Source organism: Natrix helvetica, assembly GCF_964273705.1.
Source record: "Natrix helvetica genome assembly, chromosome: 7".
Taxonomy (NCBI): Eukaryota; Metazoa; Chordata; class Lepidosauria; order Squamata; family Natricidae; genus Natrix; species Natrix helvetica.
Genome location: NC_138558.1, coordinates 50,295,587 through 50,312,113, shown reverse-complemented (window position 1 = coordinate 50,312,113; position 16,527 = coordinate 50,295,587). Strand labels below are relative to the sequence as shown.

General features: G+C 42.8%; 1 protein-coding gene across 5 annotated transcripts in view; it reads left to right on the top strand.

Annotated features, from left to right (window-relative positions):
- The window catches only part of GALNT7 (polypeptide N-acetylgalactosaminyltransferase 7), a 46,083-nt gene that overhangs the window by 11,928 nt on the left and 17,628 nt on the right, over nt 1-16,527 (top strand). For all 5 annotated transcript variants that reach the window (XM_081960043.1, XM_081960042.1, XM_081960044.1 and 2 more), the window contains exon 2: nt 9,157-9,620. In XM_081960043.1, coding sequence (XP_081816169.1) covers nt 9,181-9,620 — 440 coding nt within the window. In that variant the 5' untranslated portion in view covers nt 9,157-9,180. The remainder of the gene's footprint in view (nt 1-9,156; nt 9,621-16,527) is intronic.

The window sequence follows — 16,527 nt, the reverse complement described above, 5'->3', positions numbered from 1 at the left end:
AATATGTTTAACAGATACAAACTGAAAATCTCAAATTGACTTTCAGTGAAGATTTTTATAAACCTATAACCTCATTATAATACTCTCATGTTATGTCAAATATTTTAGTCTGCATGGAAACAGGAATGGTTCTTTTAAAAGTAATAGCCTATATTTGCCAATTTTTAAGTGGCTTAACATTTTCTTATGCTTCACTGATTCTGTTAATTGTCCTTGATGTCTTTTCATCAAGGTGGAAAGTAAAAATCCTAGACAATTTGTGCTATAACAGTCTCACTTTTCTCAGCTATCTATAGCTGTGATGGCACGCAGAGCCCTCTCTGTGGGCACATGTGCCATTGCCAGCTGTTCTTCTGGTTTTTTTTCTTTAGGCATGCACACTGGCTACCTGGTATTTGGGTTCAAGCACTCCAGACCAGCTGGCCAGCACACATGTGTGCGCCCGAAACCCATATACCACCTGGTCGTCTGGTTTCCAGCAAGCAATGTGCACTGGCAGCTGGTTTTCGGGTTTCCGGGACTCCAGTGAAGATCAGCTGGCTGGTGCACATGTGCTTGCTGGAAACCAGAAGACCAGGTGGCAATGGCACGTGTGCCTGCAGAGGGCTGGTCTCAGAGTTTCTGGGGCTCTGCCACACACATGTGTTCCAGTTTGGGCACTTGGTGCCGAAAAGTTTCACCATCACTGGTCTATAGGTTTAGAGAGAATTTCAGCCAAATTCCTGTCAAGATTTTGAGATATTACACAGCAGACCACTCAATGACCAATAATGAATTTCATCTTCAAAATGACCGTTGTCTTACCTGAACGGTCATTCTCATGGCGCTGCGGAGAGTACAAGGATGGGTTAACACAGCCTGTTTGCCCATGGACTGAGTAGATTTTTCCCCTCTGGCCACGCCTCCTTTGCCTCTTCTGGCTCAGTTTTAAAAACGAGGTCTTGTCCGACGAAGACGTTCTCAGCTCACACCTGTGCAAAGATACAATCTCGGAGCTAAACAATCACCCTGGGTGGGTCTTGTACTCTCCGCAGCGCCATGAGAACGACCGTTCAGGTAAGACAACGGTCATTCTCCATAGCGCTGCTTGGAGAGTCCAAGGATGCCCAAGCTATTGTGTCCCAGGGCGGGAAGAAGTGACATTGTCCGGAGCCTCAATAACCTTCTGTAATACTCTACGGCCAAAGGAGGCTTCGGCAGAGGCAAAGGAATCGATCTTGTAGTTTCTAATGAAAGCCGTGGGAGACGCCCACGTGGCTGCTCTGCAAATGTCCGAAATAGATGCTTGAGTCGCCCAGGCCGCGGTCGTGGCCGCACTTCTGGTGGAATGTGCCGTTACACGAGGTGGAACCGGCTTGCCCTGAAGGTCATATGTCATCTTAATGCAAGCTCGCAGCCACCGACCTATGGTTGAAGATGACACCTTGCGACCCAGCGAGCCTGGTTGAAAAGACACAAAGAAGGCCTCGGAGTGCCTGATGTCCTTAGTCCGTTTCAGGTAAATGCGGACTGCCCTTCGTACGTCCAATTTGTGCCACCTGCGCTCCTTGGAGTGTTGAGGGCTGGGACAGAAGTTCGGGAGGATAACCTCCTGAGACCTGTGAAAATGAGAATTCACCTTCGGCATGAAGGCGGGGTCTAACCGTAGGATGACCCTGTCTGGGTGGATGATGCACAGCTCTTCCTTGGCCGAGAAGGCCGCAATCTCAGATACTCTTCTGGCTGAAGTAATGGCTATGAGGAAGGCAGTCTTAAGAGTCAGATGTCGAAGAGATACCGTCCTCAAAGGTTCGAAGGGAGCCGCTGTCAATGCCTGCAGGACAAAGGGTAGGTTCCAGGTCGGGTACCTGTGCACCACCTGGGGTCGGATGTTGTAGGCCCCCTTCAAGAAGCTCTTGACCTGAGGATGGTGACTCAGGGATTGAGGTTGGTGTCTGGCTAAGATGGTGGATAATGCAGCCACCTGGCGCCTGAGAATGGCTGGTGCCAGTCCTTTGTCCAAGCCCTCTTGTAGGAAGTCCAATAACTGAGGGATGGACGCTTCCACACTGTCAATGTCCCGTTTGCTGCACCAGGAAGAAAAGGCAGCCCAAGTCGCGTCATAAATGCGAGTAGTGGCCGGACGTCTGGAAGCTTGGATGGTTTTAATGACGTTGTCTGAGAGGCTCTGGTCCTTTAGGAGCTGCCCCTCAAGTGCCAGACGGCTAACTGCAACCATTGGGGCTCTGGATGGTTGATGGCCCCTTGACGCAAGGATACCTGGTCTGGAGGAATTCTCCACGGTTGCTCCACAGACAGATCGACTAGGTCCGCGAACCAGGATCTCCTGGGCCAATGTGGAGCCACCAGAATGAGCTCCGCCCCCTCCTTCAGCAGCTTATAGATCACCTGCGGGATCAGAGGGAGGGGTGGAAACGCGTAAAGAAGCCCTGGAGGCCAGTTGGACCTCAGGGCATCCGTCCCCTCCGCTTGTGCTGACTTGTAGCGGGAGAAGAACCGCTGGAGCTGTGTGTTTGCCGCCGAGGCAAAGAGGTCGACCTGTGGGAGACCAAACCTCCTTACCACCTGTGCGAACAGGTCCGGATGAAGTTGCCACTCCGAGTTGTCGATGGTCTGACGGCTCAACCAATCCGCACTCACATTGCTGGTTCCGGAGATGTGATCCGCCCTCAGCGACGCTAAGTGAATCTCTGCCCATCGTCCTATGGCCTCCGCCTCTGACATGAGTCTTTTGGAGTGGGTCCCTCCTTGTCGGTTCACGTGAGCCTTTGTGGCCACATTGTCGGTCAGTAGCAGAACGTGGAGCCCCTTCAGCTGTTCTGCAAATATCTTCAGCGCAAGCCGGGCTGCCCTGAGTTCTAGCCAATTGATGCTCCGGGCTGCCTCCGCGCTGGACCACCTGCCTTGCGCCAGCTGACCTTGGCAATGCGCCCCCCAACCGTAGAGACTGGCGTCGGTCGTTACCACGATCCTGTCGGGTTCTCTGAATAGGCAGCCCTTCTCCACTGCTCGAGACTGCCACCAACTCAGAGACCGAGTCACTCTTGGTGGGATGCGAACTTTCCTGGTGGAGTTGCTGGTCTTTGCTCTTTGCATTGGAAGTAAGAACCATTGCAGTTCCCTTGCATGAAGACGTGCCCAGGGAACTATGTTGAGGCAAGAAATCATGATCCCTAACAGTTGGGATAGCTGCACCACCTGCCAGGACCTGTTCCTGTGACACGACCGGATCCTGCTCCTGAGGTTGCGGATTCTTTCCGGAGACAGGGACACCTGGCAAGATACCGAGTCTATCATGGCGCCCAGGTGTTGTATGCGTGTGGCAGGAGTCAGGTTGCTTTTTTCCATGTTTACGGAAAAACCGTGGTCTTGTAAGGTGTGAACTGTGACGTTTACATCTCTCAGCGCTTGCTGCTGGGTCCTTGACTGGATGATGATGTCGTCCAGATAGCACTCCAGGCGGACTGGAAGCTTGCGCAGGTGGGCCGCCACAGCTGCAAGAAGCTTCGTGAACGTTCTGGGTGCAGAAGAAAGTCCGAACGGAAGCGCCCTGTATTGGAAGTGCTTTCCGTTGTAACACAAGCGCAGGAACTTCCTGTGTGCAGGATGGATGGGCACATGCAGGTACGCCTCCTTGAGATCGATGGAGGTGAGCAGATCCCCTTGTCGCGTGCAGCTTAGGATCGACTGGAGAGACTGCATTTTGAAGCGCTTGTAGGCCAGATGTCTGTTCAGGCGCTTCAGATCTAAAATGGCCCTCCACCCCCCTGAATTTTTGGGGACCAGGAAGAGAATGGAATAGAACCCCCTCCCTTCCTGTTCTGGAGGAACTGCCTCTATTGCGTTGATCTGCAGAAGATGATCTATCTCTGCCTGCATGAGAGCCCTCTTTACAGGGTTCTTGGATAGTGGGCAGCGAACAAAGGTCCGCGGAGGAGAGGATAGAAACTCCAAGGTTAGACCCCTCCTGATGGTATTTAAGACCCACTTGTCCGAGGTTGTTTCCTCCCAACGGTCTGCATAAAATTGCAGGCGGCCTCCGATGGGAGGAGACCCCAGACGGTCACTTCCCACGTCTAAACTGACGGTTGTGGGATCCCCCACGAAAGGGCTTCCGAAAGGACCCCTGATTGGATTGTCTGCCCCTGGAAGAAAAGTTGTTTCGTTCCTGGGACCTGTCAGAGGACTGGTTAAACTGTCTTTGGGAGGAATATGAAGAGGAGGAGGCCTGGGCACCTTCCTGTGCCCGAAAGGCCTGTTTCCTGAACGAGCCCTGACCTTTCCTGTCATGCTTCCTGAAGGTGGAAGGAAGGACCTTCCTCTTATCCTTTGTCTCAATTAGGAATTTCTCTAGGGAATCCCCAAAGAGGTTCTCTCCCTTGAATGGAGCTGAAGCCAGCTTCCACTTAGCCTTCATGTCCGCCTGCCAGTGCCGAAGCCAAAGCAGGCGGCGAGAAGTGATGTTGGACGCTAGTGCCCTGGAGGCGAATTTCGCTGCATGCAGGGATGCATCAGAGGCATATTCCACAGCCGTAATGATCTTGTTAAGATCATGTCGCCAACGAGATGCTTCAGATGGGGGCTGAGATCTGAGTTGGCGCAGCCATAATAGGGATGCCCTCGTAAAGAACGAGGCCGAAGTGGAGGTCTTGATCGCCCAGGCAGCCGCCTGGTGCGTTTTGAGACAAGCCTTTTCTGCCCTCTTATCCTCTGCCTTTAACCCTTCTAATAACTCGGCCGGGAGATTAGAATTAGAGGTCAGAGAGACCACAGGGGCATCCACTTCTGGAGGCTTCAATACATCCTCCAGCCTAGGTTCTAAGGGATACAATGATTTGTCTGCGCCACTGGGGTTGGCCAGGGTACCTGGCTGTGCCCATTGGCGCTGGATAACCTCCATGAACATGTCAGGGACTGGTATCAGTTCTGGGTCAGGGGTTGTTTCGCTGAACAGCCCTGCCATGAGGTCCTGGGAAGTAGAGGGGACTTCCTTGTCCTTAGGTTTGGCACCAAGCTCAGTAGAGGCTCTGGCCTTGTGTAAGATGGACTTGAATAAGGATGGCTTAAAGAGACCAGTGAAGGAGGGCTTGTCTGGAGGCATATCCTCATCCTCCGAGAGAGCAAAGTCCTCAGCAGTCTCCTCCTCCCACGTAGACACCTCTGTGGTGATAGAAGTGCCCGGGGAATCGAGTACTCTGGTCCTCTTTTCCCCCAGGGGGCGAGTAGGCCTAGAGGCCTTGCCACCCCTGCCTTCCTGTAGTCTCATGGCTTCTACCACACCCTGGGAAATAGCCTGCGTGATGAGATCCCTCATCTCTGCTGACATAGCTGGGCCCTTGTCCTCTACAGGTCTGGATTGGGCATAGGCCTGTCCCCTGGCACTCCTAGGAGGATCTCTCTGATCCTCTGCATGAAAACAGCATTGAAAGGAGGGGATATCCTCCCTGACTGAAGAGCTAGGAGAACCTGGATAACCCAGAGAGGCTGCAGGGGATCCTGACATGGAATCCCTATCACAGAAGGATGGGGATCTATCCCCCATCTCCTCCCCCTGCTCTATCTCCCTCTGGATGGGTGGGGAAGGAACTGGCCCAGCCTCACTTGGTAAGGGTGCAGAGGGAACCTGGGGCCTAGCAGACTTGTCCTTTAGGGAGTCCTGCCCCTTGTCCCCTTGGATTTTGGGGGCCTTGCTCCCAGCTGAAGAGTGGGAAGCTTTCCCCCCAGTGCCCTTGTTCCCCTTTCTCCCCTGGCCTGAGGGATCTGGCCTACTGCGCTTTGCAGATGGCCCTGCCAGCTCCTCCCTTCGCTCCAAACCTTCATCAGCCATCCCTGGTTGATCTTGAGTCGAAGAGGTCGCTGCTGTGGGAAGGGCAGTGGACGCTGGCCCGACGGCTCCAGAAGCGTCTGCAGACTCAGATGGGAGGCTGGATCAGGCACCAGGACACTCCTTGCCGCTTCCCCTTAGGTGTCTGGGGAACTTCAGGCTTGCTGGAGACCCAGGCAAGCCCTCGCAATCCTCCGCGGCTGTCTGCTTGAGGCGGAGAGGCTCTGCTGCTTGCTGCTGCTTCCGGACAGTAAAAAGACTCCAAAAAAATGGCCGCCGGTTCTTCTGCGCGCCAAAAGCCTCACTTAAGGGCCAGGCGCTTCCCATTGGCTGCAGCCGAAAAGCGCGCCAAAGCAGCGCTTTTCAAAATGGCCGCCGCTCTCCCGATCGGCAAAAGACGCCATTTGGAGAAGCAAGGGCTTTTTTAAAAGCCTCTCCTCCAAAACAACCAGGGAAACACGGGGATTGCCGTCCTTCCCTGCGCTCGCCAGCAGACGCCGGACGAGCGGCCTTGCTTGTTCCCCCAGCTGCGACTAAGCAGCTGTGGAACCGATCGCTGCCTCAGCCTTGCTTTAGCAAATCCTCTTCTTGGTAAAAAAAATAGAAAAAAGGAAAATAAAAAGTCAAAATAATAAAACCTGGGGAAAAATCCTAATAACAACTAAATATCAACACATAAAATACTCTAAAATTACTATTGGAGAACCCAGCCTATTTGCTCAAAGCTGAGGGTTCCCCAAACTCGTCCTACCGGGCAGACTGAGTTTTTAAAACTGAGCCAGAAGAGGCAAAGGAGGCGTGGCCAGAGGGGAAAAATCTACTCAGTCCATGGGCAAACAGGCTGTGTTAACCCATCCTTGGACTCTCCAAGCAGCGCTATGGAGAACTTTATACTCGCAAACCAGTTACTCAGTATTCTTACCAAGAACACTATAGAGCCATATTTTCTTCGGCTTCTTCAGTGTTCTAACATTTATAGTATTACTATAATACACCTGGAGGACTTGAACAACTTGAGATCTCAGAGTTGGATATATTCCACAGAAGACTTAAATCTGGATCAGTGGTGAAATTCAATTTTTTTTACTACCGGTTCTGTAGGTGTGGCTTGGCGGGCTTGGCAGGGGAAGTATACTGCAAAATCTCCATTCCCGCCCCACTCCTGTGGGAAGGATATTGCAAAATCTCCATTCCCACTCCACTCTGGGGACAACCCGAGATGGTATTTGCCGGTTCTCCGAACTATTCAAAATTTCACTTACCAGTTCTTCAGAACCTGTCAGAATCTGCTTAATTTCACCCCTGGTCTGGATCAAATGACTCTATTAAGATTTCATGTCAGAGAGCATATATTTATTAAATATATAGGGAATGTAGATGTGCAGATTGCTTTGGTTTTGAACAGTTTCAAGTAATCTGATGCATAACATTCCATTTCAACTCTAAATTATTGTCTTAGTTATTTGGGAAGTGTTTTGATCTTGGTATAAAATGATTCCAAGCCTGAAAAAGCTACCAAACAATTCACAGTAGAAATGGGTTATTTCTTGAAGTTTCACACAAAACTGTGGTTCATAATGTTTGTACAATTCAGTAGGATTACTAATTGCTACAGCGATATCAAATGTAATTTTTGCCTTATTCCCATTTATTTCTTTAGCCCTATTGACCTCCTCATTGTCATGGGAGACCAAATATTCTCCATAGTGAAGGGAGGAGTATCCAGGATAGGATGGGTTGACCTCATTCTCTCATTGGTTGAACTGAGTCCGATAAGCTCTTTAAGACACTCCCCTATCGCCAGGTATTCCCTACTCTGGCTGCAGGATCTCCAGCAGCGAATCCCAGTAGCAGATGTCAGGGCACACCAAGACATCAACAAGTTGGTGGCAGCCATTCAATACTCTTCAGACACCACCTTGGCTGCTGCCAAGTTTGCCTCCAGGGCGATCGCCTCTTCCGTAGCATCTCGCAGGCTGCTCTGGCTTCGACAGTGGCATTTGGCATTGGCCCCCTTCACGGGGGATCCCTCTTTGGCGCAGCTCTTGATGTCTTCCTAATAGAGAATAAGGACAAGCGGAAGATGCTCCCCACCGCTCCGAGGAAGGCCAACTTCAGAGTGACGCCGTACGCCTGATGCGCCATACGTGGTCAGGATTATGGGGCCTCCTTCCGAGGTCAGGATTCCTTTAGCGGGTTTGAGTTTGGTTATGCAGGATTCAGGCAGTACCAGGAAGTTTATGCATCCAGTATCAGCCAGATAGACAGCAGAGGGGCAGGCAGCAGAAATGCCTATTTCGAGGGGGCAGAGGCGATCGCTCCTTCTGCAAGAACTAACCCTAGGGCCAGCTCTCCCCCCATCAGGGGACGCTTGGCGTATTTCGCCGACCGTTGGGACCTGTCTTCCTCCCATGCGTGGGTTCAGGTCATCATCTGATCTGGCTTATCAATCATATTTCTCTCCAGCCCTCCCAGATCCTTTTGAATCTGCCCTGTCTCAAATAACCCAGCCCGGAGGCAGCTTATGCAAGAAGCCATCCAACACCTATTGGACATCAGGGCTACCCAGGTCTGATTGGATGACACATTGAATCTGATAGAGTTCTTTGTCGAAACTGGGCAATACCTGGCAATAGGGGCGTGTCTTAAAGAGCTTATAGGACTCAGTTCAACCAATGAGAGAACGAGGTCAACCCATCCTATCCTGGATACTCTTCCCCCACTATGAGAATAGGTCTATCAGGTAAGTACCAATGTCCTATTTCTTTTATTGGTCAATATCATTAACTTACTATATAAAGTATTCCGTCTAATATGGCAAAGCTGCATCATACACCAAAGATTTGGTAATCTGAAGATTTAGAGTAGTTTGCACAATAGAAAGAAAAAACAGGATTGAAATATCTGCTGATTTCTGGAATGACATGGTTTAGTTTTGTGAAAGAAGGGAAAAAATCTTCACAGGTTGATAGGTAAATAAAATGGAGTGGGAAGAAGGTAACGTGTACAGTCATGTGAAAAAGTAAATACAACCTATTGACATTTTTAAAACTTTTTAGTATATCTCCACATAGATATATATTTGATCTTCATTTGGACAAAATTCTTAAAGGATGTCCTGGGATATGTATATTTACCTTCATTTGTGATATAAAACACGACTGTGAGAAAGTAGTTTCTATAATTATTTGCCTGTAATATAGATCTAATCAATTTGTAAGATATTCATATTGATAAATTGACAGTGAAAATAATGTGGAAAAATGAAATTGAAATTGTCATGTAACTAATTCACTTTGTTTTATATTTATTGTTTGTGTGTGTGTGTGTAGGACTACAAAGAAGCCATCAATCTAATGCCAAACAATAGAGATAATGGTCTAATTCCTGGAAACGACAAATTTAAGCCAGTGTTACCCTGGCCTCATGTTGAAGGTGTGGAAGTAGACTTGGAATCAATTCGACGGAGGAATAAGGCCAAAAATGAGCTATTTCCTCATGCTGGTGAAAAGAACGATCAGCAAAATATTATGCAGAGACAGTATCTTACGTTTAAGCCACAGACAAATATCTACCATGACCCTGTATTGCGACCTGGAATTCTTGGTAATTTTGAACTCAAAGAACCTGAATCCCATGGAGTTGTAGGTGGTCCTGGTGAGGAAGCCAAGCCATATATTTTAGGACCAGAATATAAAGAATCTGTTCAAGCCAGCATTAAAGAATTTGGGTTCAACATGGTCGCAAGTGATATGATCTCACTAGATCGGAGCATTAATGATTTACGCCAAGAAGAGTAAGTTTTAGTTCTGCTTCTATTTTATACTTATTCAAGAGTGATATAATTTCAGTAAAACTGATGACACCATTCTTATATTGTGTTACTGTGATAAAGATGTAACAGTTTTTGCAGGGTATCCGCCGCCCCCCAGTAGAAAAAATAGAGAATTAAATATTTCCTACCACTTTTACTACTAATGATGATTTATTAAACTAGTACACCACCTGACTCTTAATCAGTCTAGCAATTTCACAACCACTAAAGAAATAAATGAAAATATAAAAAATGGCAAGCACCGCTGAACAGAAGAAATGAAGTGAGGGGCTCACTTTTCTTCATCAAAAGCCTGGTGAAGAGTCAGCTTTTCATGACTGTTTTAAACAATAAAAGTGTGGATCATTTGGATCTTAAATAATATATGGTGTTATGTAAACTAGGTAGGTAGCACATAAATTTAATAAAACGAGAGAGAAAAATTGTACAAAAGAAATAAATCTGTCTTTAGAATACTCCCATCAAACTGAAGTAGACACATCTAAAGGAATTCAGAAACTTGCCTCAGTGTAGACAAAATTCAAAGCTCAAGAATATGCAGTAATAAAATGATAAAAGCATAGAAGAAAAAAATGCTGTTAAATAGAACCTTTAGTTCAAAACGTGAAGTTGATTGGAAGATGTATTACTTGAAAAGACTTAAAACTCAACTATTTTCTGAATAAACTATATTTTACATTTTTATACAAAACGTCCTTTTATAAGTAAACACAGGAATATATAATGACAACATTCCATGCAAAGCCTACATAACCATCTGTTTTGAATGACTTTGAATTCCTACACTGAGCAGAGTTGGACTTGATGTCTAAATAATCTCTTCCAACTTTATGATTTTACGAAGTAACAAAGTATATGTAAATAATATTTAAAAATAAACATGACCTGTATATTAATTTTTCCCAAATTTTCAATTTTTATTGAAAAAATAAAATCTTTGCTTCAAAATCCCTGGACATTATACAGTTTTAGTTAGAATTTCAGAATTTATCTTTTATCTCATGTAATGTATTCCATGCCTTAAAACTTATAATTTGATAATCTACTTTCACCAGATTTTTCTGCAATAATTTTCTTTCTTCTGCATTATCTAATGCAGCTATGTGACTTAACATTAGTAATATTCAATATTTTCATATTGCTTTATTTTTTATTTAATAAGAAGCTAGAAATATAGGTTAGTTTTTGCAAGTACACAATGCAGCCTATCAAAAATTCATTTCCAAAATGCTATTTAAAAGTTATGTGAATCACAGTACTACATGCATAATTGTAGTTCTAATTTCAGTAAAAAATAATAATCTGTTTGTAGTTCAGTGTTTACGAAGCTAGTATTTTATTTAAAAATTTATATGTTAAAATAATATTTAAATTATTGATATTTAAAATAGCAATACCCAGTTTGATCTGGTAGTTAAGGTGCTGATCTAGAAATCAGGAGACTGTGAGAGCTGGCTGGGTGATTTTAGACAGGTCACTCTGTCCCAGATCAACCCACTGTACATGATTGTTACTATGAGGAAAATTGGGGAAAAGAATGTTAGGCATGTTTGCCACCCTGAGTTACTTATTAAGTGATAAAGTGAGGATAAAATCTAATAATGTAATACAGATGCTAGTTTTCAAATGATGGTAAGGAGCTTTAGATGTGTGTAGAGAAGTTAGTATGTGGGAAATTATGACTATCAAGTTGCAAAGCATCCTAATATGGCATTAAATCAGAGGGTCAGCTTCAAGGGTCTTTGGGTTCTGCTAATTTGGTATTGTATAAAGAAAGATCTTTAATAGCCATCTTGTTTTGGTATGTTTTCGATCTGAAATCCTGGCTTTCTTTCAACTTATTGCCTGGGAGCCTTAACACAAGTGTTTCTTCATATACAGGTAGAACTCAAAAAATTAGAATATCCTGCAAAAGTTCATTTATTTCAGTAATGCAACTTAAAAGGTGAAACTAATATATGAGATAGACGCATTACATGCAAAGCAAGATAGTTCAAGCCGTGATTTGTCATAATTGTGATGATTATGGCTTACAGCTCATGAAAACCCCAAATCCACAATCTCAGAAAATTAGAATATTACATGCAATCAATAAAACAAGGATTGTACATAGAACAATATTGGACCTCTGAAATGTATAAGCATGCATATGTACTCAATACTTGGTTTGGGCCCCTTTTGCAGCAATTACTGCCTCAATGTGGTGTGGCATGGAAGCTATCCGCCTGTGGCACTGCTGAGGTGTTATGGAAGACCAGGATGCTTCAATAGTGGCCTTCAGTTCTTCTGCATTGTTCGGTCTCATGTCTCTCATCTTTCTCTTGGCAATGCCCCATAGATTCTCTATGGGGTTCAGGTCAGGCGAGTTTGCTGGCCAATCAAGCACAGTAATCCCATAGTCATTGAACCAGGTTTTGGTGCTTTTGGCAGTGTGGGCAGGTGCCAGGTCCTGCTGGAAAATGAAGTCAGCATCCCTATAAAGCTTGTCTGCGGAAAGAAGCATGAAGTGCTCCAAAATCTCCTAGTAGATGCCTGCATTGACCCTGGACTTAATGAAGCACAGTGGACCAACACCAGCAGATGACATGGCTCCCCAAAACAACACAGATTGGAAACTTCACACTGGACTTCAAGCATCTTGCAGTGTGTGCCTGTCCATTCTTCCTCCATACTCTAGATCAGTGTTTCTCAAACTTGGCGACTTTAAGTCCTGTGGACTTCAACTCCCAGAATCCCCCAGCCAGCATAGCTGGCTGGGGGATTCTGGGAGTTGAAGTCCACAGGACTTAAAGTCGCCAAGTTTGAGAAACACTGCTCTAGATCCTTAGTTTCCAAATGAGATGCAAAAGTTGCTCTCATCAGAAAAGAGGACTTTGGACCATTGAGCAACAGACCAGGTCTGTTTTTCTTTAGCCCAGATAAGACACTTCTGACATTGTTTGTTGTTGAGGAGCGGTTTGACAAGAGGAATATGACATTTGAAGCCCATGTCCAGGATCCGTCTGTGTGTGGTGGCTCTTGATGCACTGACTCCAGCCTCAGTCCACTCCTTGTGAAAGTCCCCAACACTTTTGAATAGCCTTTTCCTGACAATCCTCTCTAGGCTGCGGTCATCCCTGCTGCTTGTGCACCTTTTTCTTCCACACTTTTCCCTTCCACATAACTTTCCATTAATGTGCTTTGATACAGCACTTTGGGAACATCCAACTTCTTTTGCAATTACCTTTTGAGGCTTTCCTTCCTTATGGAGGGTGTCAATGATGGTTTTCTGCACAACTGTCAGGTTAGCAGTCTTTCCCATGATTGTGATTCCTACTGAACCAGACTGAGAGACCACTTAAAGGCTCAGGAACCCTTTGCAGGTGTTATGGCTTAATTAGCTGATTAGAATGGGACACTTTGAGCCTAGAATATTGCACCTTTTCACAATATTCTAATTTTCTGAGATTGTGGATTTGGGATTTTCATGAGCTGTAAACCATAATAATCACAATTATGACAAATCACAGCTTGAACTATCTTGCTTTGTATGTAATGAATCTATCTCATATTAGTTTCACCTTTTAAGTTGCATTACTGAAATAAATGAACTTTTGCACTATATTCTTTTTTTTTTTTTTTTGAGTTTCAACTGTATATCATGAAACCAAAGACAGATAGTCTGACAACTTACAGTTGTCCTCTTGTAGTGGAAGTTCCTTATGTCCATCTAAAATTTTAAGTCCGTTTGCTTTTCTATTGTCAAAACAATAGAAGATCATTTCATTGTTCAACCATCTATAATTGGAATTGGGAACTTGCTCTTGCTCCTAGGGAGAATTTTGTGGCATGGAGGAAACCAATTGGTCATTTACATTAACCAGAGAATGATCAGCTACAGGATCTTGCTTAAACTTTTTTATTAAGAGCACTTGTTAGAAATAAGACAAAATTACCAGCTAAATGTTTGTTTTTCATTTTCTCAATTTAACATATTTATTTCTATATAATACTTTATTTTTGTACTGTGACAATTGAATTGTGAAGGCCTATTTTGTCCTATAGTATAAATAGTTAAAAATATTAGATGGTTCATTAGTATTCAGTAAATAAAAGTAGCCTTAGAGGATATTACTGCTGGGAGGAGAAAATAAGTAGAATTCATGGGACTTATTAACAAAAAAAGGGAAAGACTATAATGTAACATAGAATTTTTATAATGCATCTTTTGTTGATGATAATTTTATGACGTGATATATATTATTTTGAAATTTGCTTATGAATAATCAGCTTAAATATTTAACACATTTCACAAACTTTTTCATAAAGCTTTCATAGTTACAGTGTTGATGCGACTTAATGCAAGAATGGCATCAGCATTGCATTTTCATTGAGGAAATTATGTCTTTTTCTCTCTAAGTAGATGAAATAAATAAAACAATCTTTTTTATCCTTTTATCAAATATTTAATTAATGTAAGGCATTTGTCAACTTCTTGATTATGATATTGTTAGCAAGCCAAATATTTTTCTTCAGTGCATTTTTGTTACAGCTCTGCAGTACTTTATATTCAAAGACAAAAATGTGCTTTTGAAGTGGGGAGTAAATAGTGTAGTGCCAGTTTGCAATTCCTTAAAGAAACTAAATTATACAGGCAAAAAATGTTCTAATGAGTATATAACAATATGCTGCTTTATTTTGTTACAAGAATGATTTTGTAAATACCTACTAAGTATATTTTTTCTTTTTCTCTCTCTTTCTTAGAATACAGTATAGAAGTCTTTAAAACTTCTGAGTTTTCTGAAATTCAATTCTCACATAAGCATAAATAATGAGAAATATTTCAAATTCTTCTACTGCCACAAATTCATAAATAGGCATTCAGAGATTTTTCAGAGAGCAAGGATTCAATCCTGAAATAGGCCTGTGAGAAATTTTGAAATTGTGGAGACCCAAAATGGATAGTATTGTATTAGACAAGCAAATATTTTAATTCAATAAATGCTGTCTTTCTAGGATAGAAATATATTTACTAGTATGCAAATTAACTCCACTGTTGAGGAGTTTGGCAAATACTATAGTATAGAGCTTTTATCATCTGTCAATAAAAAAAACATTTTTTAAAAAATCCCTACATTATGGTTGAATATTGTATAATTGAATAACCCACTCGCTACCTTTCTAGTAATTAAAGTACTGTTAAAATAGAATATTTGTTCTCATAAAAGATTTAACACTAGGTGGCAGTATGATTCTAGGTTTAATACAAAAAACATGCATGGAAGTATGATTATATCATAACTACAATATTAGTATTCAGTCTTAAGTGTAAAATAGTTGATAACCACCCTTGCTCATTTTCATATAATATTCATAAAATCACAACTGGCAGTGGCATTATGGCTTTTTATAAAGATATTTGTAGACATGGTGATAAAAAGTACAATGACATGCTTTTTGATGGTAGTATACTTGCCACTAGATGTCACTTTTGTTCTGTGAAATAGCAGATGGCTTTTTAATATTAAACTCTAAATGCTTGAGAACTTGTTTTGACATTAGCAGACATTTCAATTCAATGATGCTTATGATTTATTTAAAAGAAAATACTTGCCTGATATAAGTTGATGTCTTAATTCTTTTGCTTATACCTGATTTTTAAATTCTGGATACTGTGAATAATGGGGAAGACAAAAATCAGAATATAGAATGTTAATTAGAAGGGACCTTGGAGCAGGAGACTCTATACCATTTCAGACTCCAACTCCAATCTATTGTTAAAAACGTCCAGGGATGGACCTCCCACAGCTTCTGGAAACAAGCCATTCCATTGATTAATTGTTCTCATTGTCAGCAAATTTCTCCTTAGTTCTACCTTGGCTCTTTCTTTGATAAGTTTTCATCTGTTACTTCTTGTCCTGTTCTCAGGTGTTTTGAAGAATAGGTCAACCCTCTCTTCTCCATGCCCCTCAAATACTGGAATACTGCTAACATGTCACCCATAGTTCTTCTCTTTGTTAGACTAGACATACCAAGTTAACAGACTTTCAATAAATATTTGTTTGCTTGGTATTAAAATAAAAATAGATACATTGTTAATATAATGTAAAAATATAGAAGAGTGAAATATTCACTCTGAATAATAAACTTGAACTTTCAGACTTTTGAATTTAAAATGCAAAGTCACCAGCTGAGAGGAAGAATGCAAAATTCTTTGTTTTATAAAACAGTATTCATAAAGAGTATGCAGACACAGCAAATTTGGGTTTCGGTAGCACATCTGCTTATGTTAAAATTACAGATATTTTAAAATAATAACCTAGAAGTCAAGTCATTATTTGAGCGTACGAATTTCATGTCAAGATGCAGAAATTGATAGAATTGGGTTTTTAGTAGCATTTCTGAATTGAATTAGAAATAGGAATATGTTAGCATGGAACTAAAACAATGATAGCTTTAGGTCAGTAAAACAAAGGCAATGCTCAAGTAGTTTGAGGTCCTTCCTTGATCATATTTTTGGCAACTTCTGTTGGATCTTGTCTTGGCTTAAAAGGTAAGCTCAGATCTAATCAATACTTGGTCACCAGAGAATACCAGGTCTGCAGGATATACTAGAAAGGCAATGGCAAATCATTGTATATTATTGCTATGTAGTTTTCAGTGAAAATTGACTGAAAGAAGACATGGGCAATTTTTTGAAATTTCAGTTGATTCACAACATGATACTTAGATTAACTGGTGTATAATTTTATGCTGTAAATAAAAACAGGTTTTTCCTTAAGAGTTAAACTACAAGGGGGAAAATGGAGTTTTGACGTATTTAATATCCAAGAGACATTAATAAGAATTTCCAACTGATAAATGCTAAATTTTGCAACTATAACCGTTT